Source organism: Mustela lutreola, chromosome 10, assembly GCF_030435805.1.
Source record: "Mustela lutreola isolate mMusLut2 chromosome 10, mMusLut2.pri, whole genome shotgun sequence".
NCBI classification, from domain to species: Eukaryota; Metazoa; Chordata; class Mammalia; order Carnivora; family Mustelidae; genus Mustela; species Mustela lutreola.
The window spans coordinates 53,338,178-53,365,632 of NC_081299.1; the positions used below are offsets into that span (position 1 = coordinate 53,338,178).

General features: G+C 42.6%; 1 protein-coding gene across 5 annotated transcripts in view; it reads left to right on the forward strand.

The window, feature by feature from the left end:
• The window catches only part of AK4 (adenylate kinase 4), a 63,884-nt gene that overhangs the window by 32,318 nt on the left and 4,111 nt on the right, over window positions 1-27,455 (forward strand). For 4 of the 5 annotated variants that reach the window (XM_059135424.1, XM_059135425.1, XM_059135426.1 and 1 more), the window contains 2 exons: window positions 4,051-4,170; window positions 25,351-25,523. In XM_059135424.1, coding sequence (XP_058991407.1) covers window positions 4,051-4,170; window positions 25,351-25,523 — 293 coding nt within the window. The remainder of the gene's footprint in view (window positions 1-4,050; window positions 4,171-25,350; window positions 25,524-27,455) is intronic. The other variant, XM_059135427.1, reaches the window with a different exon arrangement.

Sequence of the window (27,455 nt, forward strand, 5' to 3'; positions counted from 1 at the left end):
TCTCAAGTAATACAGAGTCATACCTTGTCTCCTGTCTCCCTTGAAAAAGTTGATACCTAGCAAAGTAGAGCCGTATTTGATCTTGGGATCATGTTTCTGTAATAGATGTATGGAAAGATGGGATCGACTTGTGGGGGGGGGGTTCACCCATCAACTTCAAAGTGTTTGTTCATTCATTCATTCATGCAACAAATTGTGATGAAGTATCTCATACATACCAGACTATATACTAAGTACTGAGTATATGGTATTGAATAGAGTATTTCATTTTTTCTAAATGAGTTAATAATATTCTGGTTGGGGGAGATAGAATTTAAAAATACATCAATATATAATAGGTATGATGTGGAGTTCTAGAAAACGGTGCAAAGTAGGGTAAGAGACTAGAGGATGATGGGGGAATATTTTTGTCCCTGTGCTGTTTAGATAGGGTGGAAGGCCTGTTTGAGGTGATGCTTAGAGATCTGAATGAAGTGAGGTGTTAATCGATGTGAAATTCTGGGGGAAGGGTTTGAAAAGTCCCTACGTAAGCACATACTTGTGATCATCCAAAAACTAGGAGGAGGCTGGTGTGGCTGGAGTAGAATGGGCAATGGAGAGAGAAGTAGGAGGTGGGGTCAGTGAATGAGGGCCTGATTACTCCGGGCCCTGTGGATCAAGGTGAGGATTTAGGCTTATACTCCCAATGAGAGGGGAAGCCACTGGAGTATTTCAGTTGGTCTGCATTTTAAAAGGCTCACTGTAGGGGGCGCCTGGCTGACACATTTGGTGAAATATCCAAGTTTTGATCTCGGGGTTGTCAGTTCCAGCCCCACACTGGGTGTAGAGATTACTATAAAATAATAATTAAAAAAAAATTTTTTTAAAGGCTCACTCTAGCTGTCCTATTTACGCCAAAGATCCATTTCAGATGCTACTGAGAAGTGAACCAAGCTAAGAATTGAGAATTGACTGTTGAAGTAATATGATTCTTTTGGTTGACTTATATGCAAAAGACCACAAAAGCAGTCTTTTAGTTTTGTAGCAGGTTGAGGATTGCTATAAATTAAAGGACCTACTTTGATCTTAGCTATGAGATCCTTTGTCTATTGAATCTTTGGCCAGTTGTCTGTTCTTCACTATGTAAAGGACACTATGTGTCGCCGCTTTGTTCTTTGAGCTCTGATTTTTCTTTTTTTTTTTTAATTTTTAAAAATTTATGTGTTTATTTTTAGATTTTATTTATTTATTTGACACAGAGAGAGAGAGTACAAGTAGAGGGAGAAGAAGGAGCAGACTCTCTGCTGAGCAGGGAGCCAGATGTGGGGTCTATCCCAGGACTCTGGGAACATGGCCTGAGCTCAAGGTAGACACTTAACCGACTGAGCCACTCAGGCACCCTTTTAAACTTTTTATTCCTTAAAGATTTTATTTATTTGCTTTGAGAGAGAGAGAGTGAGAGGGAGAGAGAATCTGAAGCAATCTCTGCACTGAGCGTAGAGACCAATGCAGGGCACCATCCCACAGCTGTGAGATCCGGATCTGAGCTGAAACCAAGAGTCAGACACTTAACAATCTGAGCCCCTCAGGTGCCTCTGAGCTCTGATTTTGACTAAGCTGTGCCCTCCTGTTAACCACCATGGCCATCTGGGGCCGTTGTTGACCTTTCTTTCCTCTCAGTGACCTCGTGTGGTCTGCCGCCCTCCTCAGAATTGGCGCATTTGTTCCCAGCAGTGACTGTTGCACTTTTATGTTTTAGTCTTTGTCTTGGAAGTGACAGATGCTGGAGAACTGTACTGGCAGGAACTTCCCGTTCAGTTTAGAAGGGAGAAGTCAAGAAAACCAACACAACTGGTGTTTGCTCTAAGATGACATCTGAGGAGGGTAGCATTACTGCCGGAGGCAAGAAATACCAGGGCAGGAGCAGGGTAGGAAGGGAAAGGACAATTTGGACACCTTGAGGTGTCAGAGGGAGTATGTTTGGAGCCCTCTAGCAGACGTGGAGAGGCGTGAAGGGCACCTCTGGCATACAGTTCACTTGGTCTGTCACCCTGGAAGATGTATATTTTTTTTATTAAAATCAATCTTAAAGTTTGAAAGGTGGGACTAGGAGCCGGCCTCTGGGGCTGGCCTGCCCATTGCAGAGTAGGACAGCACCAGACATTCTAGTTCCTCCAAGCATACGGTCTCACAGTGATTTTTCAGATACAAAGCATACATACCATACAGGTATAGCCAAGAGAAAAAGCATATGTTCACACAAAAACCTGCGCATGAACAGTTGTTGTATCACTGTTAATATTAGACAAAGGTGGGAATAGTGCCAGTGCCCATTAAACAAAATATGGTATATCTATACAATGGAACAATAATGTCCTTGAAAACATTATGCTAAGTGAAGGAAACCAGACACACAATACCACATATTATATGATTCCATTTATATGAAATGTGCAGAATAGGCAAATCTGTAAAGGCAGAAAGTAGATTAGTTGCTGCTGTCGGGCTAGATAGAGAGAGGGAGGGGGAAATGGGGAGTGCTTGCTAATGGGTACAGGGTTTCTTTCTGGGGTGATAAAAAATGTTTTGAAATTAGGTAGTGGTGATGGTTGCACATTGAGAATGTATTAAAAATCACTGAGTTGTAGCTTTAAGGCAGTGAGTGTTTTGGTGTGTGAATTGTATCTCAGTAAAGCTGTCCTAAAAAAGATGGGTATTACTTCCTATCCGAAGGTGAAGATCTTAGGAGGATTTAAGGAAAAAACAGATAGAAAGTGCTAAAGCCCAGTGCCTGGTATAGCAGCTTACCTAGTATGCTGAGGTAGTATGTTACTTGGTTAATGATTGTTACTGTTACTCTGCATGAAAATAACACTGTTTAAATATCAGTAGGGGGCAACTTTTATTCACTGCTCTTCTTGTACGATATTATCTATAACCCAGTATAGAGTCAATAAATAGTTGTTGAATGGATGTAAACATAGGCATGTTTAGCCACATTCCCCAATGTGGTTGTCTCCTGGCGTTTGTTTCCTTCAACATTCCTGAATCAGTGTCATTGGATCTGACTTTGAGATACTTTGTCCAGTAATCCAGTGCTATGGAGCTCTTCGCAGCCCATGTTTCAGTGCTGAAGTTGGAGTTAGGAGTGTAGACTCAGCCTGGGGAAGGAAAGGTTCTACCTTAAATTCACGGTGAAGGTGGGGACAGTGATTTTTGAGCTTTTTCCCCAGTAACATAATTGTGCTTTATGTCTTTACAAAAACATAACTGGCCTGTCAAGAATGTGGTTCTTAGTGGTTTATTCTCTTTTCCAGTTCTCTGGAGAGTAGAGGACTTCATCTTGGTTTAAAAAAAAAAAAAATCAATTCCTAGAAATTTAACAGGTTTAAACTGATCATTTGTTCTGCTGAACCAACTCACGATTTCCTCATACAAAAAATGGTTATTTTAAAATATGATAGAAGCATTTTTTCTCTAATTTAAAAAAATTCATATCCTTTTATGAACTTGGCCCTCTAATAATAATGAGTTGCTTTTACAACTGTGTCAGCAAGGTGCCATTTATTTATATTGAGGTTCATGAAAAGAAGTAAACCTGCTTGTTATCCAGCATTCTTTCTAGAAGACCAGTGGGAATATTTTCTTTGGTCCCTAAGGAATGGTTGTGCTTCCCAATGCTCCTTTAGTCTTCCATAAACCATGGCCCATGTCATGGGTCACATTTCCTTGTTGTCTGAGACTGTTAGGGAGCTCTTTGTCCACTTTGGGGCTCTCCTCTGGGAAGGTACCAGGACTTCTGGACTCCATCTTTCGTTTCCTGCTTATATCTTCTCTGCTTCATTTATGCTCTTTTATCTGTGTGTATCTTCAAAAACCACTTTTATAATCCTTTGGGAGACAAATGGGAGTCAGGGCTGCTATTATTGAAACTAGTATTTTAAAAATTACCTCCAGAGCTTCTACCTATAACTTTCCCTGCATTCTCACAGGGAAGAATGGGAGAGGAGGCAAAACTGTCAGAAAGGAGTCTGTAAGCTTTTTTTTTTTTTTTTTTTTTTTTTTTGCTAGAAGTTGGTGATATGGCAAAGCAGTCCATAGAGAAGGGTCTTTTGGTTCCCGATCATGTGATCACACGCCTCATGATGTCGGAGCTGGAGAGTAGACGCGGCCAGCACTGGCTACTAGACGGTGAGTTGAGCCCGCGGGTAAGCTGGACCTCTGCGGATAGCGGGTTACGCACACTCCCTTAACTTCTTCAATTTGGTGACATGCTAGAATCCCACTGTGGTGAAGCTGTTCTGCTTCTGTGTCTCCAGACCTCCATCCCTAGAGCCACTGACCTGGAAGCAAATCATATAGAATTCCCATCATTCCCATTGTTCCAGTTTCGATGGTGCTGGTTGTTTCCGTCACTAAGTTGTCATAAGTCTAACTCCTCTTAAATCCAAGGTTCCCATGTTCATAATAGGCCACACAAATTAAAACCACGAGTTACCATTTTTTATTCGTTGGATTAAGAGAGATAGAAGATTTGAAAGTCTTTTATTGAGTGTGTAGGAAATAAATACTTTGAGAGTATGTAACGGGCAACCGTTGGAGGACAGTTGAGCAGTCTTTGTACTTCCTGACTCAGCAGTTCCGTGCCGTCTTTCTTCCTAAAGATGTATCATCAGAGTTGTGTATTTTCAGCATTATTTGTAAACAGCAAGACACTGGTAACAACCTAAGTATCCCATCATAGGAATGCCTCAAACGTTGGTATGTCTGTTAACCAAATAATGCATACCTCTTCATGGGCATGAATAGACCTGTAAGGTGCTGTTGCGTGAAGACGGCTGGCTGCAGGAGAGTGTATGTCATGTCCTCTGTTTATGTAAACACGGGAGGATGGTATGATGTTATTGTATACACAGAGAAATGCATGCATAGGCAGTCTTTGAAAGGATATAAAAATACCTGATACATCCTTTGATACTGTTTGATTTTTTTTTTTTTTTTTTTTTAAACAGTAATACCTGGGGGCGCCTGGGTGGCTCAGTGGGTTAAGCCTCTGCCTTTGACTCAAGTCATGATCTCAGGGTCCTGGGAGTGAGTCCCGCATCAGGCTCTCTGCTCAGCAGGGAGTCTGCTTCCTCCTCTCTCTCTGCCTGCCTCTCTACCTACTTGTGATCTCTCTCTGTCAAATAAATAAATAAAATCTTAAAAAAAAAAAAAAAAAAAACAGTAATACCTGGACCTGATTTAAAGACTCAGTTTAGTGGTTCCTGAACTTTTTAGGTGTCTGGGCCTCTAGATGACAGCTGTGATATTTCCCCTAGGAAAGGCGTGCGGACATTCACACATAACGCATTGCACAGTTTTATTCTTCGTGAAGCTGAAATTAAGAATCTCCTACTTTAAGTTTGCCCATTATTAAAGGAGAAAAAATGGATTGGATGGATTATTCGTCTTGTTCTTAAATAGCAAGATTCCTTGATATGATGAAAATAGAAACTTGATGAACATGCTATTTCCTAGGAGCACAGAATGGCAGATAGTGAGGTTTATCTGTAAGCATCTTCTTTCCATTGCAGAGCAGTTGTTTTTTTCCCACAAGGCACTCAATCCTATCTTAATTTGGTGAAACTGAAGCTTCAGCAAGTTGCGACAGGTGAAACCTTGGTGTTTGCCAGCCCCAGGGAAGCCAGAGGCATTATCCTTAAACTGATTGCCTCTGTTTCTCTTAAAGTCTGGAGCCATGAATGTTCACAATGACTAAAATGGTAGGAGGTAGGTTCTTTATATCAGTGTTTCTCAAAGTATGTAATGTGGAGTGTTAGTAATTTCTAGATAAGAAAACAGACCTTGTGGGGCGCCTGGGTGGCTCAGTGGATTAAGCCGCTGCCTTCGGCTCAGGTCATGATCTCAGTGTCCTGGGATCGAGCCCCGCATCGGGCTCTTTGCTCAGCGGGAGCCTGCTTCCTCCTCTCTCTCTGTCAAATAAATTAATAAAATCTTTAAAAAAAAAAAAAAAAAAAAAAAAAAAGAAAACAGACCTTGTGTCAAGTTGAATATTAAAAATGGCTAGCATTTATTGAGTATTTGCTGTGTGCAGGCATTGTTCTGAACATCTGATACTTCTTGTTTATTCAGTCCCTACAATAACCATATGAAGTATATACCATTAATCCCCATTTCATAGATGAGAAAACAGAGGCTTTAGGTAACTGCCCAAAGGTAGTAAGTGTCAAAGTTAGACATGTTTTTTTTTTACTTAACTGTAAGATGACAGTGCTGTTTAGCTCTTCACAGAGGGAGACATCATGAGGCATCTTCCGCATTGATTTGATCTTAGAATCCTCCCCCTTATTCCCAACACCCACCGAGACCCTGCAGGATTTGCTCTGTGGAACGTTCTTTGTGAAAAGTGTTTTTTAACATATATTCCTCACTTTGTAGGTATTCTGAAAAGTTGGCTATAACGTGGATCGTATCTTTCTATAATTCGAATTTATTTTTTTTAAAGATTTTATTTATTTGACAGAGAGAGAGCGATCACAAGTAGGCAGAGAGGCAGGCAGAGAGAGGGTTGGAAGCAGGCTCCCTGCTGAGCACGGAGCCTGATGCAGGGCTCAATCCCAGGACCCTAAGACCATGACCTGAGCCGAAGGCAGATGCTCTACCCACTGAGCCACCCAGGTGCCCCTAGAATTTGGATTTAGAAGTTTGGAACTTTGTTCTCATGGGACTGGAGGGAACCAGAAGAGAAAAGCTATTATGGCATATGGAGGGTCTGCTCTTAGTCGTTAGGCAGTAATGAATAAAGCTCCTGTTCTGTGTCAGAAACTGTTAGGTGCTATTGATACCATATGGATACATAGCTAGGACACTGTCCCCATTCCTCAAGGGGATTCTATCAGGTGTGTAAAATAGTAGTTACTGATAGCATAATGGAAGCATATATATGTGGTACCCTGCAGACTCAGAGAAGAAAATTCTATTCTAGCAGTCGGGGGAGGGATTGGAACAACTTTACAGAAGAGGAGAAGGAGTAGAGGTTCCATAGGTTGATGAATGGGGTTGGAGGGCAGATACTCTCTGCCGAGGGGCAGGTGGACTGGGGAAGAGAAGGATTACGTAGCTTAGTATTTTCCTGGGCCTGTAAGCAGAGACTGGCAGGGTTGAGAAGTCCCTGAGCGGATGGTGTTTGATTCCGTACAAAGATGTTAGAACTGGAAACTCTTGAAACTTTGAGAAGTTGTTGGGAGTTGGTGAGATTTGTTTTTCAGAAAGACTGTTCTCTTAGCCTTGAGGAGGGAGTAGGTGCTGGGACAGGGAGGAGCTGGAGACTAGAAGCCAAATAAGAGACTTTTGGAATATTTGGACCAAGGGCAGGTTGAAAGCCTGGATTTGAGCAATGGCAGTGGGATGAAAAGGAGAGAATGGATTGAAGGGGAAGAACTGACAGGAGCTCTAATGATTGAGGTTAGCTGCTGCAGCCCTGGTGTTTTCTTTTATTGCCTTCTGATCTTTGAGCTTTTTGTGTCTTTCTTTTTTCTTTTTCTTTTTCTTTTTTTTTTTTTTTTGGTAAGATTTTATTTATTTATTTGACAGGCAGAGATCACAAGTAGGCGGAGAGAGAGGAGAGAGGAGGAAGCAGGCTCCCTGCTGAGCAGAGAGCCCAATGTGGGGCTCGATCCCAGGACCCCAGGATCATGACCTGAGCTGAAAGCAGAGGCTTTAACCCACTAAGCCACCCAAGTGCCCCTTTTTGTGTCTTTCTTGGCTGTCATCATCTTCCCTGCACTTCTCTAGGCCGAGTTAAATTCTCTACGTACTACACGTGGACTCCCACAAGGTAGTCCTACAATACTCGTTCTGTAGGGACCTGCCAGGATGCGTGAGCTTTGATGCTGCCACGTCTTGACTGGTTTAAATTCTTTCATTGTGAAGCTTGTCACCTTGTGAAGCAGACTTGGTATAAACTGAGAAATCTGTTTTAAAAAAGGATCATCTATGTGAAACTTCTTTGGCAAAGCAGTTAGTGTCTCATCACCATGAACCCGAGTTGGGTGGCAGACTGCCCGCTTGAATCCCATCTCTGCCATTTATTGCCGGTCAGTGACTTTGGGCAAATTTTCTTACCTCGGTGGGCCTGTCATTCCTCATTCTCTAACCAGTCTTAGAAAAGGGTCTGTAAGGATGACGTAAGTGAATATAATGTAATGTCCTTAGAAGAATGCCTGCCATAAAATAAGAGCTCTATAGACAGGATATTTTTTAATTATTATTTATTCCACTTGATATACAGGTCCTGAATTTTTTTTCTTTTTGTAACTACATGAAGTGTCAAGTTCAGAAATAGTTTAAAAAAATACTGTGTGTGTGTGAAGTTGGAAGTCAGTGTCAGTTATGGAATGCTCCCTGTGCTCTGCTTTTGCCGTAACTTTCCTTCTCAGGGTGAAGAAGTGAATTTCTTTACATCACAGACCTGTTTTTAGCGAAGTGCGTCAGTATCCTTGCTGATTTCGTTTGTATCTTTCTCCTTGAGGCCCCATCTGGTCACTTTTTTCAGTTGTGATTTTCCTTTAAAGCTCTGGAATAAATCCACTTGGCAAAGTGAGGAGTGTTAGGAATGCCTCGTTCTGTGTTCAGCCTTCAACTCCTTATGCTACAGGCCACATGTTCCGCGGAGGACGTGCCTGTTGAGTGTACTAAAGGTGATTGAATGTGAAAAGGTCAAGAAAGGAATTCTGGATAACAGATGACTCATCATCTTGGTCCATATGTCTGTAGAGAGGCATCTGCAAATGGTGGGTGGAAACAAATAGAGCGGATGCAAGCCAAGGGAAGGCCGGAGGGTGGGGTGGGTGGATGGGGTGGCTGAGTGCTCTGTGGTTTGGTCAGCTATGGCCTTGCTAAAAATAGTTCCGCACTACTTTACCTTTGCAGTGTACCTTCCATCTGGGGAAGAAGCACTGCTTTATGTGTCGATACATACATACATACATACATACATATACACACACACACACACATACATATACGTGTGTGTGTGTGTGTGTGTGTGTGTGTGTGTGTATGGGTTTTTTCTTTTTTTCCTCTTTTCCCCCTCTTTCTTTTATTTTTATTTTTTTTTATAATTTTTTTTTAAATTTTTTTTTTTCAGTGTACCAGAATTCATGTTCCACACCCAGCGCTGCATGCAATCCGTGCCCTCCACAATACCCACTGCCAGGTTCACCCAACCTCCCACCCCCTTCCCCTTCAAAACCCTCAGATTGTTTTTCAGAGTCCATAGTCTCTCATGGTTCACCTCCCCTTCCAATTTCCCTCAACTCCCTTCTCCTCTCTATCTCCCCTTGTCCTCCATGCTATTTGTTATGCTCCACAAATAAGTGAAACCATACGATAATTGACTCTCTCTGCTTGACTTATTTCACTCAGCATAATCTCTTCCAGTCCCATCCATGTTGCTACAAAAGTTGGGTATTCATCCTTTCTGATGGAGGCATAATACTCCATATTGTATATGGACCACATCTTCCTTATCCATTCTTCCGTTGAAGGGCATCTAGGTTCTTTACACAGTTTGGCAACCGTGGCCATTGCTGCTATGAACATTTCTCCCCCTCTTTCTTTAATTTCCTTGGAAGTTTAATGTGTGAGAACAGTTCTAAAAAATAGTTTTCTTTAATTTCTAAGACAAATATTCTACTAGAAGAATGGAATGTGCTGTAAACCTTGTAATTTTATTATAAAACCATAGTTTTTGGTTTTGGGTTTTTTTTAAGTCTCACATAAAGAGAGTATTTACTGCTTACTAGGTGATCTTGAGATGAAATCATAGGTAGAAAACAGTAACCATCTCTTTAAAACATATATAAATTCTTCACTTTTTAAAAAAAGGACTGGCAGCTGGGTGGGGCTAGTGGGTAGAGGTGTTAGTAATAGAGTTTTTCATTTCTAAATGTGCCTGCCAACCTGTGTATTTAAACAGTAAACCTGCAAGTTCTCAGACTCAGTCCCAATTTATCTCCAGGTAACAAAATGTAACAGTTGTCTACCATATGATTTTAGGTGAGGTGTCAAAATATTTTAGATTTGCTGTCAGAGTTTGGTTTCATAAAAAGAAGCATTCAGTGTTGGCATTTTGAGTGGAATATAATTTAAACCCTTCATTGGAATAAAGGTCCCTTTGGAAGGAGAGTCGTCCTTTGGTCCGTGGTGGTATGTTCCTGCTTGTGGTTCTGTGCAGCTTCCAACACGGACTGACTGCTGCTCTCTGTAGATAATTCCGGGATTTTTACATCTTATTTATTTATTTATCTTAAGCAGAAGGTCAGAGCTGCTTGAATGTGTGTAGTGTTTGTGTGTGTGTGTTTGTTTTCCCTGAGGGTTAAATGATCTCTGACCCGTGCTGTTTCCAAGGTATGTCCTTATTCAGTCTTGGGTAAGCAAGTAAAAGGTGGGTGCTAGGGGACCAGACTATTGGTGGCCGTGTAGCCATAATAATCTTCTCCAAGATGAACATCCATCAGGTTCTGTTTTAAAACAGACTTCACCTTTTTTTCTTTTTTATCATGTTCTTAGAAGAAGGAGTTACAATACCTGAGACCTATGTTTGGTTATACTTTCTAACATGCTTATTAAATATTCAGATATTCTTAAATGATACTAAACAGAATCGTCATATGGGTTGAGTAGCACAGGAAGAGACAATTGCTCAGCAAGGTTAGGTTATGCAGAGTCATGTTGGTGACACCTGACTTGAAATAGAGGACACTCTCCTCTTGTCATAGATACACCCTTACCCAGACTTCATGTCTAGCTATTGATTCCATTAAAGCTACTGTGTCCTCTTTGTTAATGATCGCAGGCGATTGTGCCAGCTGCTTTTGGTTCTAAGCATTCATAATTCTTCCTACAACTGAGCGTTTCTTGAGCGCCATCCTTGTGCGGGGCACTAACCAAGACCCCACAGCAGAGGAGCATAGTGGGCGGGACCTGCCATCATGGCATTTAGGATACGGTGGTGATCCTTCCCGGGCAGCGAGGATTGTCTTTGGTTTCTATGATTTACCTCCAGACTTTAAGAACTGTGTTTTTATCCTATGACTTCCTACATTCAAAGGGTCTGACTGAAGAACATGGCAAAGCCTTGGGTCTCTTTTCTTGTTCATTTGGTTGGATTCTTTCCTGAGACCTTGTCCGATCCATGGTGGCTTTCTTCTGATTGATCCCGCTGCTGCTTTGGGATGAGAAACAATTTTAATGTAGTAGGCAACCCTGGCTGTGTTTATTCACTCTGTGATTTTGGAGACTGACTAGATTTTAACAGGGGCCGTATGGAAAACATGTGTATACAGAGATATTTGAACACACCCTAGAAATACTTGGTTCAGAGATCAAAACACAGATCGAGCATACATTTTTTGTGTGTCCCAGTGAGCTTGGCGTTGGTCTAAGGCGGGTATAGCTTGCTTTCTGAGCTTACTCCAGGAAGAGCAAATGCCCCATAAACACTTGCAGTCTAGGACCCTGGGAGCCCCCGTGGAGGGGGTGAAAAGTGAGAGGTAGCACTGAGGAGGAAGGAACTGACTCTAACTTAGGGGTGAGATAGGCAGCTCTTAGGAAGGCTTCCTGGAGAAGGTGACACCAAGAGCTAAATTTTGAAAGAGAATAAATGCACCTTATAGATGCAGGGAACATTGTATGCAAAAGGTGTAGAGGTTTTAAACAACAGCAGATAATTGGACAGCCCTAGAGCTTGAAAATATGATCATATACAACGTCAGAAAAGTGGGTGAGGGCAAAAGTTAATAAATATGTCGCGAAATTCAAAAGGAGGGCATTGAATAAACATCAAAGTTAATATTAGATATGAGTTAGAAGAAGTTTAAAATGTAAGACCGAGCTGGAAAGAATAACTTATTTTTTAACTTTCTAACCAACAATTTAAAATTAACTAGACTTTTGTTTGTTTTGCTTTGTTTTTAAGTGGGATCTCCATCCAACGTGGGGCTTGAACTCATGACCTTGAGATCAAGAGGCAGTGCGCTTACTTATGATCTCTGTCTGTCAAATAAATAAATAAAATTAGGGACGCCTGAGTGGCTCAGTTGGTTAAGCAGCTGCCTTCGGCTCAGGTCATGATCCCAGCGTCCTGGGATCGAGTCCCACATCAGGCTCCTTGCTCGGCAGGGAGCCTGCTTCTCCCTCTGCCTCTGCCTGCCACTCTGTCTGCCTGTGCTTGCTTTCTCCCCCTCTCTCTCTGATAAATAAATAAAATCTTTAAAAAATAAATAAATAAATAAATAAATAAATAAAATTAAAAAAAAAAAAAAAAAGGCAGTGCGCTACTGACTGAGCCACCCAGGCAAATTAAATTAAGTAGATTAAGTAGATTAAACCCGTAAATTAAGTAGATTTTTTAACATCATAAATTTAGACCTACTTTAGTTATTAAATTAGGATTTCTCTCTATTTGGGCGTGTCTCATACACTTAGAGATACGCTTAACCCATTTGCTATTGCCACTGAATTAGAAGTCTAGTCTGTGGCCAAACCACTCTGAACGCGCCCGATCTCGTCTGATCTCGGAAGCTAAACAGGGTCAGGCCTGGTTCGTACTTGGATGGGAGAAGTCTATAAAGTAAGGCACCAGGATGAAACTATCTCCTACTTTTAGATGGTAGGGGAGCTTGCTTCCCTAATTCATAAAACCAGTATCTCGGGAATTGGATAAATTACGAATATTCACCCATAGCATCTGAGGCATCCTTTGCTAGTTGAAGTATGAAGCAATTACTGGGCATTTAGTACACACAAAGCAGCATACCGAGAACGCAGTAATGTGGTGGGAAAATCATGGACTTGTAACTATTACTTGAACATCGTTAATGTAGTTTATTAACTGTGTAGTCTTGAGCAAGCATACTTAACCTTTTTTGGATTCTTTCTCCTCATCTGTAAAATAGTGCATATGGCATAGGTTTGCGAGGATCAGCTGACCAATGCAGAACTCTTAGTGGAATCCTGAAACACAGTAGGTGGTCAGATGGTAGTTACGGGTTATTACCAATGTTGTATATACATACAAACACATACTGACAAGGGCATAGATGTTAGAACTTAGAATTTCATTAGTAAATGGCTGAGAAACTTGAAGGGTCATTTTAATAAATAAAGATCATCCTGTTCATCCCTCACTAAGTACACCTGAGGAAACTATAGCTAAACAAAATTCCCCAGCTTCCATTCAACTTTACCCAATAATACAAAACAATGATCTAAAACCTGTTAATTGTCCCATCACTAGTAAGAGAAACGCAGATTTTGGAAAGATGAAAAAATTGATTAGGGTAAGGAGAAGCGTTAGATGTAACAAAGTGCCGGGAGTTTTATCTTTTTTACACTGTCCTTATAAAAGTGATACATGAGATTACTGTAAAACATTCAAGTCATATGGGAAAATGTGAGGAAAAGCAACTGGTCACCTGAAACCGCACTAGCCAGAATGAATCAGGGTTAACAGTTGAAAACCATCATTCTATATGCTGCACATACGCACCTAGAAGTGTGTAAGGATGGCACCATACTTTGTGTACTTTCATTAAAAGTATTTAACTTTACTCAAAATTTTAATAGTAGCAAAGCTAAAGTGAACCTGGAGGAATTCTTACTGAATGGGAGATAAATCTTTCTTCATCACCAGGGATGTTAATTCTTGCAGAGACTCTTGAAGATTAGGAAAGCCATTAAGAGATTGACATACTTGTTTTTTTTATTTCACATTTCAGATTGAGACAGAGAGATACTGTCTTTCTGCAGTGAACAGTAAGAGGATTAATAGACTTATACTTCCTCCCACCTCTTCTCCCCTCCCTCTGTCTCAATTTTCATTGGTTTTTGTTGCAAAAATTTATTAAAAAATTTCTGCTGTACCTTGAATTTCCTAGTTTGTTTGTTTGTTTGTTTGTCCTACATCTAAAAGATGTAGGGCTCTGATTTTCTTACCCATTGCCATGTCTCTGTTCCTTTTATTTTGATTAATCTTTTGGTTATATCTCTGAATAAATAAGAAACCATCAAATTATACACTTTAAATGAGCGAATTGTTCTGCATGTGAATTGCATCTGAATTTAACCACGGCTTTTCCCTTCATCATTACCTTGGCTGGGTTTTTGTTTGTTTGTTTGTTTGTTTTTTTAAAGATAGGGGGGTTTTGTTTTGTTTTTTAGATTTTATTATATTTGACAGAGAGATCACAAGTAGGCAGAGAGAGGGCGGGTGTCGGGGTGGGGGGGAAGCAGGCTCCTCGCTGAGCAGAGAGCCCAATGCAGGGCTCGATCCCAGGACCCTGAGATCATGACCTGAGCCGAAGGCAGAGGCTTAACCCACTGAGCCACCCAGGTGCCCCTTGGCTGGGTTTTGTTGGATGTTTTCTTCCCTCCTAGCAGAGGGCTCAGAGGTATGGTGTTCCCTGAGTTCTCATGTTTGAAAATGCTCATCAGTCCGCAGTTCAGCCGGCCGTCATACTCCCCGGGTGGTCCTTGTGCCCTTTGGAACTTTGTAGCCATTGTTCCATCTTCTTCAGGCCTGGGTTATTGCTCTGGAAAGCCCTAAGGCCTGTCTGACTTTTTTGAAGATGATTTTTTTTTTCTGTATAGACTTCCTGAGAAATTAGAGTAAATAGACTATTTACTGGAGTAAATAGACTGCCTCCCTGTTGTCTTCTGTCCTCCCCCCTGTAGGTAGTGTGTCCTTTTGATCTCCAGCTCTTGCCTTTGAAGGAGCTGGGCCTGTATGACATCTTTTTCATCCTTTTGTTCAATTTTTCTATTTCAAGGATGCCAGTTCTATTGGATGTTATATTGAATAGTCCTTGTCTTTACTTTATCATATTTTATTTAAAATTTTCACACTTTTTTGTTTCCTTTTGTCTTCATATATGTTCAGACCTCTTTTCTTTCTCGAGGGAAGGGGAGAGCAGAACTGTGTTTCTATCCCATAGCCACTTGAGAATCTCTTTACTTTTTTATACGCTGTGTGTGCTGATGATGCAGGACCTTCGCAGTTACTGTTCCCTCTACTTGCCGTGCTATACCTCTACACTGTCCTGGGGATCGCTTCATTAGATCTCTACACCCATATCCTCTTCTCTCTGGGTCCTAGCTGTACCGTCCTAACTGCCTGTTTCATTTGTTCTTCCTACCTTAAAATGTGACTTATGGATTTACCTGCGTATTTGATATTTTGTACCTTCCTATACCTACAAGTGTGTTTGACACGTAGAAAAAGCTTATAAATACATGTCTGATGATAGAGGTGTCTCACCTGCAGCCTGTAGCTGAGCCATGTCAGGGATACTGGGCTTCTCTTCTTTTATTTGGGATAAAAACATGGGCCTCTGACGGAGTCATTTGCAAATTCCTTTTGTCTCAACTGAGATACAGTGGGACCCATTTTCCCCTAATTTATTTATATGGAAACTTTTCTTTTTCAAAGAAAAAGTAAACAGGAGGGGCCTTTCAGCAAAGGATTTACAGTGAACTGCACCTTCCAGCATCTTCCTTTACTGGGAAAGGGTTCCATGGTTCTAGTATATTTTGTTTAAGAACAGAGATGATAAGCCACAAGTTTCATCTATATCCTTAAACAGGAAAAATCATTACGTGGATGCCAGAGAATCTCAAAACCACTTGATTTCCCCAAGAATCCCTACCTAATAGGAATTCATTTTCTATTTTCCTAAGCCACTTTGAAAATCCCAGTTTATGATTTAAAACCAAATTTTCTGTAGTATCTATCTTCTATCAGTGGAACCCTCAGTAGTGATGATAGCATATCTAAGTTTTTAAATCATTGACTGCTCCTTGGGAGCAGGACCTGCTTATTGCCGATCTAGGATAAACTCTAGGATATGTAATAGAAGAGTTCCAGGTGTCCCTAGAAGATCGCAGTAAGGAGGAAGTAGGTCCAAAGCTTTCAGCTCAGCAGGAACTGTGGAACTCACCCAGTGATACAATGTAGCTTCATTTCTCTTTGCCAGCATCTGGAGCCCAGCTGTGTCTTATTCTTTTTACCATCTGTTAATAAAAACCGGATGAAGTGGAATATGGAGGTCTTGGATACACGTACAAATAAATATTGTGCCAAAAGATAAGGTAATTATAAGATGTAAGCCAGGAAAGGCCCTCATAAAACAGGTTTTGACGGTAATTAACTTTAAGTTGCTACTGAGGCTTCTAGCCAGTGGTATAAATAGTTTGAACACCTCTGGGTTAGGGAAGACTGTGGAAGAATAACTGCCTGCTTTCATCTTTAATCATTCAGTGATTAATTGTGATGGACAATGACTTGCATATTTGTAACTTGGTTCTTGCTTTCCCACCAGCTAGGAAGAGATGGATGGTCAGAAGCAACCGTGTTGGCCCCAGGTCCTAATAGACGTAGGAAGGGGGCCTGGTGTTGTGTGGCCTTTTCACAAGCTGCCAATCCCAGGCGGAATTTGGAAGTTGCCCTTCAAAACTGCCCTTTTATTTTCATCACACGGAGAGGGCTTGCTTTTCTGCCTGGGAATGTGGTGGTGGACTCTGGCTCTGCGCCCTTCCTCTGGAGGAAAGGCACTCCAAATTAGAAAAACAGAAGTGTCCTAGTTCCCTCTTCCCTTGTTGCTGTGGCACCTCCAGCTTCGGCTGCCCTCCCTTAGGTTCTTGGCATGGCTCAGAGGAGTAGGTGCCAAGGCCCAGTGGCCAGCACTGCTGGGAACATACCATGTCATAACGACATCTTCCTGCATATGGTGAATCTTTTTGGTTGGGGGAGTGTCTAAAAAATAACCTCTAGGCACTCTAATTAGTGATGTATAACACGAATTTGGGGAGAAATTTAACTATATAAAATTTCAACTTTCTACATGGATTGACTATTTGATTCATCAGGACATAGCAACCTTTCTAGGCCAGATTAAGAGACAAGGGTGGGGGGTGGATAGCTTAGTCTGGAAGCTCGAAGTAGGTTTTCTATACTCCTGGAGAGAGTGATAAGCAGCGTCATGTGTAAAGGGAGGAACACAAACTCTGTGCTTAAGTGGGTTCTTTATTTTACTTTACTGATTGGATTTTCTGGTTTCCTTAACAATTAATGGAATCTTAGGTTCACTTGGATTGGGTTATCTAAGGAAGCTGGAATTCTGCTTTAGTCATTTAGAAAACATGTCTTTGAGGATTACTTTTAGTAAAAATAAAAGCATACCAAAAATTTATTGCAGCTCTCTCTAAATTGAAGAATTATTCTTGCTGCCACCTGTTGACAGAATTTGGGTGTGCATCTAGTCCACTTGGTCAGTAATCCCTGCCCACCAGGAACACCATATCCGCATGGGAATCCGACTGTGTCCCGGGGCACATCAGGAATAAGCACAGCCCCAGCCCTCAGGGAGCTTGAAAAAAAAATTTTTTTTTTTTTAAGATTTTATTTATTTAACAGAGAGAAACACAGCGAGAGGGGGAACACAAGCAGGGGGTAGTGGGAGAGGGAGAAGCAGGCTTCCTGCAGAGCAGGGAGCCCGACATGGGGCTGGATCCCAGGACCCTGGGATCATGACCTGAGCCAAAGGCAAACGATTAACAGCTGAGCCACTCAGTCATCCGGGCGCTCGAAGTTTTTAATAGGGGCTATTAAGCAAGTGTGTTTAAAGATGAATACACACCCACAGCTAGAATGGCAGATTCTCTTGGGTCCACCAATGCAACCATAGCTTATCTAGTCCAAATCACTTCGAATGTACTTAATGTATGTCATCTAAGTACTTTCATGTTGAGAATGTCTATTCTTATTTAGATGCAGATTTTCGGAGCACCTGGGTAGCTCAGTTGGATAAGCATCCGACTCTTGATTTCAACTCAGGTCATGCATGATCTCAGGTTGTGAGATGGAGCCCCATGTTCGCTCTCTGTCTCCATCTGCCCCCTGTCCCCGCCAGCCCAGGACATGTGCACATGCTTTCTCTCTCTCTCTCTCTCTCTCTCTCAAAAAACAAAACAAAAAACAGATTTTCTATTAAAATATTTCCATGGATCATGCTTTAAGTTCCATATCTACTAATTATTTGTTTCTTTTCAAATCCCAGTATCCTGGCAATTTGAGGTACCAAGGAATTGAATCTCATACCCTGAGTAGATCTTTAGAAGAGAAGGCGGATCAGTGTTAACCAGATGTTAACTAAATGTATAAAAGAGGAACATACCCATATTTTCCCTCACCAGAGTCAAAATGAACATCTCATGCCTTGATACAGGGATATTCTTGGTTGATAATCAGTGGCCAGGGTGGTGGAGAGCCCCTCTCCAGGACCTGTGATCCCCCAGGCCTGGGACTCTGCATCCCAGACTTCAGTTAGAGCCCCAGCCCATTGCCAGGGCCCGCTTGTGAGGCCTTTGTGATACCTTCGGAGACTAGGATGCCACACCTGCCCTGGAAATGACACTGTCTGAAGCTCGTCACTTCTAACTGTGCCTTTCATGTCTGTGATCCTTGGTTATTAAGGGAAAGGTACGTCATCCCTCGGCGTCCTTTTTTCTTCTTTATCTTCTTTTCTTTTTCTGTTACTGATTCCCCTCTTCCTTCCCCCTCATTCTTCACTTTTCCACCGTACCCTCTGGACTCCTTTCCTTACAGCCTTCTCCACCGTCCCCCTACACTTCCTCTGACTCCTGGCAGATACTCTCTCTACTTCTGCCTTAAAGAAAACTCGGGTCTCTCCTTGGAGAGGAGGAGGAGACTTACTCTCCGATGTGAACGCAGTCGTGAGCCAAGACTTGCGAGAGCCGAGGGCGAATGTAGATACCTGAAGCAGGGGTGGGTCACACCAAGGCTCCATAAACTGAGCATTTAAGGTGGGTATGGACCTGCAGATGCGAGAACAGCAAGGATGTCAGTGTGGCCGGCACAGAGTGATGGAAGGGGATGTGAGTGAGACGTGATAGGACCGAGAGTTGGCCTTCTAGGGGCGCTTGGGTGGCTCAGTGGGTTAAAGCCTCTGCCTTTGGCTCCAGTCATGATCCCGGGGTCCTGGGATCGAGCCCTTCATCGGGCTCTTTGCTCGACAGGGATCCTGCTTCCTCCTCTCTCTCTGCCTGCTTGTGATTTCTCTCTCTGTCCAATAAATAAATAAAAATCTTAAAAAAAAAAAAAAAAAAAAGAGTAGGCCTTCTAGGTGCACAGTTTGGGCTCTTCTTGGGAATGAAGTTGTTCCAGCACGTCAGGGGTGCAGGGCAGCTAGAAGCTGGGTGGTGAGGGTGCTATCTGGATGCTTTGATCTTTCGGTTGAGGCGAGGTGTGTGGGGGGACATTGAGGATCCTGTAGTAATCCTTTTTTATACTCGTGGAGGAGGAGCGTTGTAGAGTGGGCACTGGCAAGACCCGAGACCTGAGTCGTGTTCTGCCGCTGTCCCCACCCCCCACCCCCCCTGCTCCCCCTACCCCACCGGCATGCAGGCTCCCTGGTCAGTTACACCGCGGGTGGTGTGTGTTCCTGCTGCACACACCTCACAGGCTTGGTGTGAAGAAATGTCTGTACATGCCTGTAAACAATAGACTACAACACACAGCTGCATTTGTGCCGTTGCTGTTGGGACGTGGCCTGAGAAGCCATGAGTCCACGTTCTTCCCAAGCAGGGTGGCCTTGTCTGGGAATGTTTCCCAAAAGGAGGTGCTCTCTTGGTGGGAAAGACAGCACACGGCTGTCCCCTTTCCTAACTTGGATTCTGTGTAACAGTTAATATAGCCTGCGTGTGGGTTAGTTGCTGAGAACTTTCCTCTGGCTGCTGCCTCAGGATACACTTGGACTGTCAGCTGCTTAAGGCTGAGCCTTTGTACCAGATTGGCCAGTCTGTTTACCTTGAACTCTGATGAAAGCTTACCATGATAAGGTATTGAACTGGATCAGGAAAGTCGGCTTCCGGTGCTTTCCTGTTAAACAGGAGTAGGTGATGACGGGGGCAGTCAGGAGAGTGGGAAACTTGTGGCAGAAGCTGGCCTGGATCAAGCTTCCTTTTGAGTGGGGTGGGGACCAGAATGTGCGGGCTGTGTGGCTCATCACTGGAAGGGCTGAGGTGTCCTTGTGTGGCAGAGAGCCCAGAGCACCAGGGACTCCCTAAACCAGCAAATTAAATAGAGGCAAGTCGTGCTTGTGCACAAGCACAGGGCAGCAGTGCTGTCTTGTGACATGGGGCTCCCAGGAGTGCTCTAGCAAGAGCGACAGCTGCCATTTATTGAGTGCTCACTATGTGCCTAACACTTTATATCTCAAAGATTTTATAAAGATTGCCTCTTTTAATCCTCAAAACAGTCCCATGCAGTAGGCACTACCTTCTGTTATGGGCTGAGTTGTGCCCCCCTAAGTTCATCTGTTCCAGTCCTAACTCTTAGTACCTCATAATTCAGCTCTTTTTTGGAGGTAGGGTCACTAAAGAGGTGATTAAGTTAAATAAGGTCTTGAGGGTGGGCACCAGTGTAATATGAGTACTGTAGTGTCCTTATAAGAAGAGGATTTGGATACAGACACCCACAGAGGAAGAGCCCTGTGGAAGACACAGGAAGAAGGCAGCCATCTGCAAGCCAAGGAGAGAGGCCTCAGAGGAGACCACCTGTCCTGACACCTCAATCTCAGACTTCTGGCCTCCAGGACTATGAGAAAACAAATTTCTGTTGTTGAAGCCATCTGTTCAGTGAGAAAACTAAGGACCAGAGAGAGACTACAGAGTCTTGTGGAAGTTCATGCTGTCAGGGCTGGGCAGAGCTGGGATTGATGTCTGCTTCCAGAGCTTGTGCCCATAACTAACATGTTCCACTGAGCCCTGAGTTTCCTGGCTTACACCGTGGCTTCTCCTCACTTCTGGAAATGCAGCTGGTGCCCGGATCTTTGACTAGGCTACTGTTCTCACTGTTTTCCTGTACTTTTTTTTGCCTGCCAAACCACTCTCTGTAGAGGTAAGATCTAGGCTAGGAATGGCATAAACAGGTGGCTTGAGATAGGTAGGGGCTTAGTGAATCTAGAAGCCTTTGGGAATTTTCTTCCCAATTCTCTTGCCATGAAACCGAGGTCTGCTTAGAAGTGCTGTTAGACCTTCCCCCAAATGGGGTAGGTACACGTAGTTAATTAATACTGCACTTGCGGTGTTGCTGTCACTGGGAAGTTTGGCCAGAGTCACCTGGATAACTTTCAGAAAAATACCTAATTCCTGCTCCTAGATGTTCCCTTATAGGAAGAATGGTACAAAATCTGGGCAGTAATAAGCTCTCTCCATCCCACCCCAAGTCTTCCCTGATAATGTTGATGTGTGCCATCAGAGGGAGAACCTTGAAGTTGAGGAATGACTTATTCCTCTTGTTAGTACTTCTAAACCATTAAAATGGTTGCATTTCAACAACATTAACGTCTTAAACCATAACTCTCCCATTTTTGCTTTCATTGTAGGCTTCTGTGTTTTCCTTCGTCTTTCAACTTAAACCTGTTTTGAGGATGGGAGGATATGATGAGAGCCACTGTCTTAAAAGAAGACCTCTAAGCCACCAGAATTAATGATTCTCTGGTCGTTAGCAGGTCTGAATGTGAGCCCTAACTAAGGTAGACACCACCTGACATTTTTGAAACAGGTTCCTTCTGAGTTCAGCTTTTTTCATACAGTTGCATTTTCCACCCATTCTTCCAGAGGGCGCCAGAGTTCAGAAACAATTGTGGGGCTCTTGGGCCAACTGGACTACGAAAGTCCAGGAAAGACCAGGAAACTTTAGCCATAAGGATTTGAGGTTTTATTTGTTGGAGGAACTGTCATGTTCTTGTTCAGAGCATCCTGTTCTTTCCTAGTGCTTTATTCACCTTTCAGCCTCTATCCAAAGGATAAAGAACAGTGTTTTCTTGTCAGGATAGTGGCCCTAGAACCCAAGTCCAGGGTCTGAGGCTGGGAACTTGGGTCTTTAGAGGAGTGAACCCTTAAATTCTTTTGCACACTTATCAGTGTTGACTGCATCTTCAAAACAGGGATTTGTGTGAATTATATGCACATACGATTTTATTAATATATACCTTATAAAATGTACCATCCAAAATGGAAGCTAAAAAGAATGAACAGAACAATGCAGCATAGGTTCTCTTCTTTCTGTACTCAGAGTTACTTTGGAAGCCACTGCTTTTGAAACAGTTTTTCTTTAAAAAGGGATTTGGAGGGAAGAACATAGAGATTGATCTTGGGGTGGTTTGGGCCACAGTATCTAACTCAAGTTGTTAATTTGAAGCCTTCAGGAGGAGTTGGTTATACAGGGAAAAGGCAGGACATGACAGCCAGTGAGAGTTCCTTCTGTGGAAGGCTCACTGCCCTCTTTGCTGGGATTCTATATAGAATGTGCGAGGCACAGTACCTGAGGATGACAGAGAGGGTAACGTGTATCTTAAATCCCATTTCAGGAAGCTCGTCTTCTGGAGCAGACTGTGGTGTACAGTGCAAGGGAAGGTGGGCTACCCTTGACTAATAGACTTAGCAGAGGTCCCGGACTTGCCAACAAACTTCTCTACAGCATCTCCAGTCTGACCTGCAGTGAGCTGTTGGGAGGGAGATGGAGAAAAGGACCTGGTTGAGGGGGTCCAGTATTCAGTAAGGAATTTGGTGGAAAAAATAAAGGAGGCAGGCATGGTTTTATCTGGACTCTTCTGAAACTCCTTGCCCATCACCCAGCCTAAGTTGCCATAGATTGAATGAGTCCGAGGTCCTACCTGGGGCTAAATCTTGCTCCTTGGTGACCCAGGTAGTAGGACTTTGTTACCTAACTGGTAGCTATCATGTATTTGAAGCTCCAGGATACACCTAGGTGCTGTGAAGCCCTGATTCTAAAATTGTTTTTGAACTTAATAGTTGCTTAATAAATTAATGTACAAGCAGTCAAGCCATTCCATAGTAGAAAAAATTGACATGCTGGGTTTACAGGGCTTGACAGAGACCTATATTTCACAGAATTAAATTCAGAATTTAAAATAAGGCAACTGTCAAATAAATATGGCCACCAAATGGAAGACTAGAAGACAGCTACCCTAGTATTACACATAAATGTTTGCCCCCTGCCTGCCAGGCATTGCTATCTTCCAGGGCTGAGGCTAAGTGTGTGTAGTGTACTTAATCTGAGGTAAAGTTTGACCTTTCACTTCCCTAAATATCAGGTAGTCATAACTTGACCTGACAAGTTATGTTGAGATTTGGAAAATATCTAGTCAGCAGTTCTTTACTTAAGGTATTTTTCCTTCCATTCTGAATGTACTATATGCTTAGTTAAAAATAATTAGAAGAGCAGAAAGGAATCAGCCATCTTGCCACTGCAGAGAAACCACCATGAATATGCTTCCTGCATGATTTCCCAATGTGTGGTGTGGGTGCCTTTTTTGTGAAGAGGATGCTTAGCCAGAGAGTCACTATGGGAGGAAGGAGACAGTACAGGTGGGTGGGTGACTTGGCACAAGAGGCAGCATCTGGACTGCGAGATTGGAAATGCCTCTTTCTCTGTTGAAGCCAGTCCCAATGTGATGAAGGCTAGATGAAGGCAAAGCCCACTGACATCCTGAACCGCGCCCCCCACCCCGGGTGGGACAAGCGTGACATTCTTCCAGGAATCTCCCAACTGTCTTAATGTTAATACCTTGCCAGAGGGGGAAACAACCTTAACTTAACAATGGCAAGGCTGTCTTGCAGGTGTCCTATAGGTCGGTCCTCTTTTTAGTATATGAAAGTTCTTTTGAAACCTCCCGTTTTCCTTACTTCCCCCAGTCCCTGAGTATATAATCAGCACTCCTCACTACTCCTCAAGGTCCTGATGCAGCACCTCGTTCTGTCCACGGCTGCTGTCCCTGTGCTTTCATAAGCCACCATTCTGCACCAAAGACGTCTCAAGAATTCATTCTTGGTTGTCCGTTGTGGACCTCACCCCACCTGTATTCCAAAACCACATCAAATGCGTGATGGGTCACAAGAGGTCGGCATAGAAGAATGTGAAAGCAGTTTTGGAGGGAGCAAAATGGAGTCTCTCATGTCAGGCAACCTGTGTCAAGCAATGACCCAAGCAAGCAGTTAAGGTACCACAGCTTGGAGATACTGCCAGGACCAATGTCAGCTGACACCCAGAACTGATAATGAGTAGAACCCGGAGAAGGTCTGCAGAGACCCCAAACCCATAAAATCCCTTTTAAAAGGGAAGGATTTGGGCAGCGAACTATCAGACTCTTCAAGCATGACTCCTCTATGTCTGACCACTTTAAAAAGGCAACTGCTGGGGCGCCTGAGTGGCTCAGTGGGTTAAATCCTCTGCCTTCGGCTCAGGTCATGGTCTTCTGGTGTTACCTGTCATGTTGGAGTAACCCTTTTGTCTATGGGAACGTGTGAGTACCTTGGTTAGGCCCAGGAGAGCCAGTGAACTGAGATCTTGCCCTGCAAGGTAACCTTTCCCTCACCTCTGTTTAAACTTGCCTTTTCTTTCCCTGTCGTGACAATCGAGTTGAAGCATGCCCTCGGTTTCGTTCTCACCATTCTTGTGTCTTTTAGGGAAGAGATGTAACTTAATCTATATCCCTTCTGTAATAATTCTGTGGGGGCCATTGGGTAATTTCCCTTATTGGAGAAATTAGAAAATAAGCTCCAAGGGAAGCCTAGAACAAACTCTGTGGTGAAAGCTGTGTTTCTTCACCTGCACCCCCCAATCTGGTGCAGAGCAGTCCTTTTATCAAATAGAATAAGAGCAAATTACTAGAAAAATTAAAAGAAAAACACATTCAAGCATAAATTTTGGATTCACTAGGCTTAAAATTACTGTGAAATTGCTATAAAATTCCTAAGTGCATTTTCTCATTTTGCAGTTACTGTGCTAGATTGCAGACCACATGTTGAGTTTTGTAAGATGTAGGGAATGGATGAAAATAGAAGTTGAGGGGTAGCCTGAGAATAATATACTCATCAGTGGTTAAAGCTATAGAAGAACACAAATACAATTTTATTCCTTTGCTGCTTTAACAGAAGAGAGGAAATGGAGGTGATGTAACTTTCCTAAGGTTACGGGAGTAGTTAAGAACAAAGTGAGGACTAGTCTAGTGATTTTCAGTTTAGTGCACTCTGTACTTGGGTCACATGACTCCTTTGCTTATACCACAGGTCAAAGCTAAGCTATAAAGTAGCATATTTTCTTCTATTTTTAAATGTTTGGAGGTCGACATACATTCCTGATCAAAGCTGGTTTCTGGATGGTGTATGTGTAGATTCGATTATTTTGTCAACTGAAAATGCACCATTGACTCCTTGGAATTGGGAAATGTCTTGCATTTGATGTGTTTTGTTTCTGGCATTTAGGTTTTCCTAGGACCTTAGTTCAGGCTGAAGCCCTGGACAAAATCTGCGAGCTGGACCTAGTGATCACTTTGAACATTCCATTTGAAACACTCAAAGATCGTCTCAGCCGACGTTGGATCCACCCCGCTAGTGGAAGGGTATATAACCTGGACTTCAATCCACCCCATGTACACGTAAGAATATACAAAGCATTTTTACGGGAAAGAGGCGAAACTTTTCAGTTGTAAAGTGTAGGAAGGATATGAATAGATTATTCGAAAAAGCAAATCTGCATGGCCGAAAGTGTTTGAACTTTCTTGTTCACTAGTGGTCAAGGAATGCAAATTAGATTTATATCACCTGTTGCTGGTGGGACCTAGAAAAAATGGCACCCTCATCTTTATTAGGCATATAAAGTATTAATAATGTTTTTAAAAAACAACCTTGCAATATACAGTAACATCTTCAAATATACATACTTGATTCAACCCACCACTGGGAGTATAGGTTATGGAAATGAAAGCACCAGCAGGTAAGGTCAAAGACACAATGATGCTTATTTCAGTGTTGGTTTTGAAGAAGAGATCTGAAAACAAATGAATATTATTTATAGGGGATGACTAAATAATCTAGAGATTATGTACATCTTGCAATATTACATACTCAGTAAAAAGAATGACTTTGTGCGATACCGTTTGACCTGCAGAAATACTTCCTCTGGGTCCTGTTGAATATGAAAAACAAATAGCACAGTGATTCCATTTTTGTAAAACAGTGACCCCCCTCTACACATTATCTGTATGCGTGTGTATATGTACTCTCTAGTTTCATAAGAACAGGGATAAATGGTGAGGGTTGGGACTGTAATAAAGACTTGGGGTCAGAGTGGATGGGGTCATGGGAGTGTTGGTAGTGCGGGTTTAAAGGGACTGGGAGGATGAGAGGAATAAACAGGTCCAAAAGTAACACGTGTTTACATGAAATAAACATATGTAAAGGTATATGTTTAAAGAACCTTTTTAAAGTAACACACTCATTTAAAGAATTATTCTTTCTGGTAAAGACATGAATTAGTTCAGTGGGATTCTTCCCTCCCGTTACTGGGTGTTAGGTAGAATTATTTGTAGCCATCCAGATGTGGAAGGGGTGACAGTTGCATCTTACTGGGTTAATGTGTATGGGATAGGTAGGTCTGCATATAGATAGAGTCAATAATTACTACAGAAAACCAACTTCAAGAGGGTAAGGACACCTTCCCAGCTCCTGAGTGCCATGGTTTTGGTGACATTCCAGTGAGTCTTGCTCCTTTGGGCAAAGCACTAGTTGCCATTTGAAGTCTTCTTTTTAAAGGTAATGAATACTTTTGGAATTTCTTTCTTAGGTCTCTTCCTCCTTTCCCTCTCAAGAAGCTAGTACAGGGTAAGAAATGGATGGAGAGGAGAAGAGGGTTCTGGATATGCCTTGATGTTCCACAAGAAGTGCTTCACATTTTAGCCCTGCCTAGACCTGCTGAAGCAGAGATTCTCATAAAGTCAGAGAACCTTTAACACTGAGTTGCTTTCCAAAGACTGGAATACCTAAAAGAACACCCACAGTTAAGAGTGCTCCCTCCAAAGACAGGTGAAAATGCTAGTCTGGGCCACCTCTCCCAGCCACTGTGGCCAAGCTGTCCCAGAAGGAGAGATGCTGTCACCCTAGCACCATTCTGTTCTTTGTAGAAGCAGTGGTTGTATTTATGGGTGCTCTGCGGTCCTGGAAATGACTCTTCTGAGCTTTGCAGCTCTGAGTTAAATAAAGGAGAAGAGAATAAAGGAGATATACAGCTGTCTCCCGCCCCCATCTTGCCTGTTGAGTCAGGGTAACAAGCATGGAATACACGTGATGATTACAGGGCTCACCAATAACTCATAAGTGCAGGTTATGGACCCAAGGCCCTGAGCTGTAATGGAATTTTAGTGCATTTCAGATTTATAGCTGCTTTCTGATTATCCAGTTGAGTTGCCTGAGCCTTTTGGTTCTGTTCTAGCCTGCCGTTTGACAGACTATTCCTTGTGACTCTCTCCCTGGAGGGTAATAGCCATGGACGTGGGAGACACTCACGTGTCCATGTTGTTACTTGTAAGTAT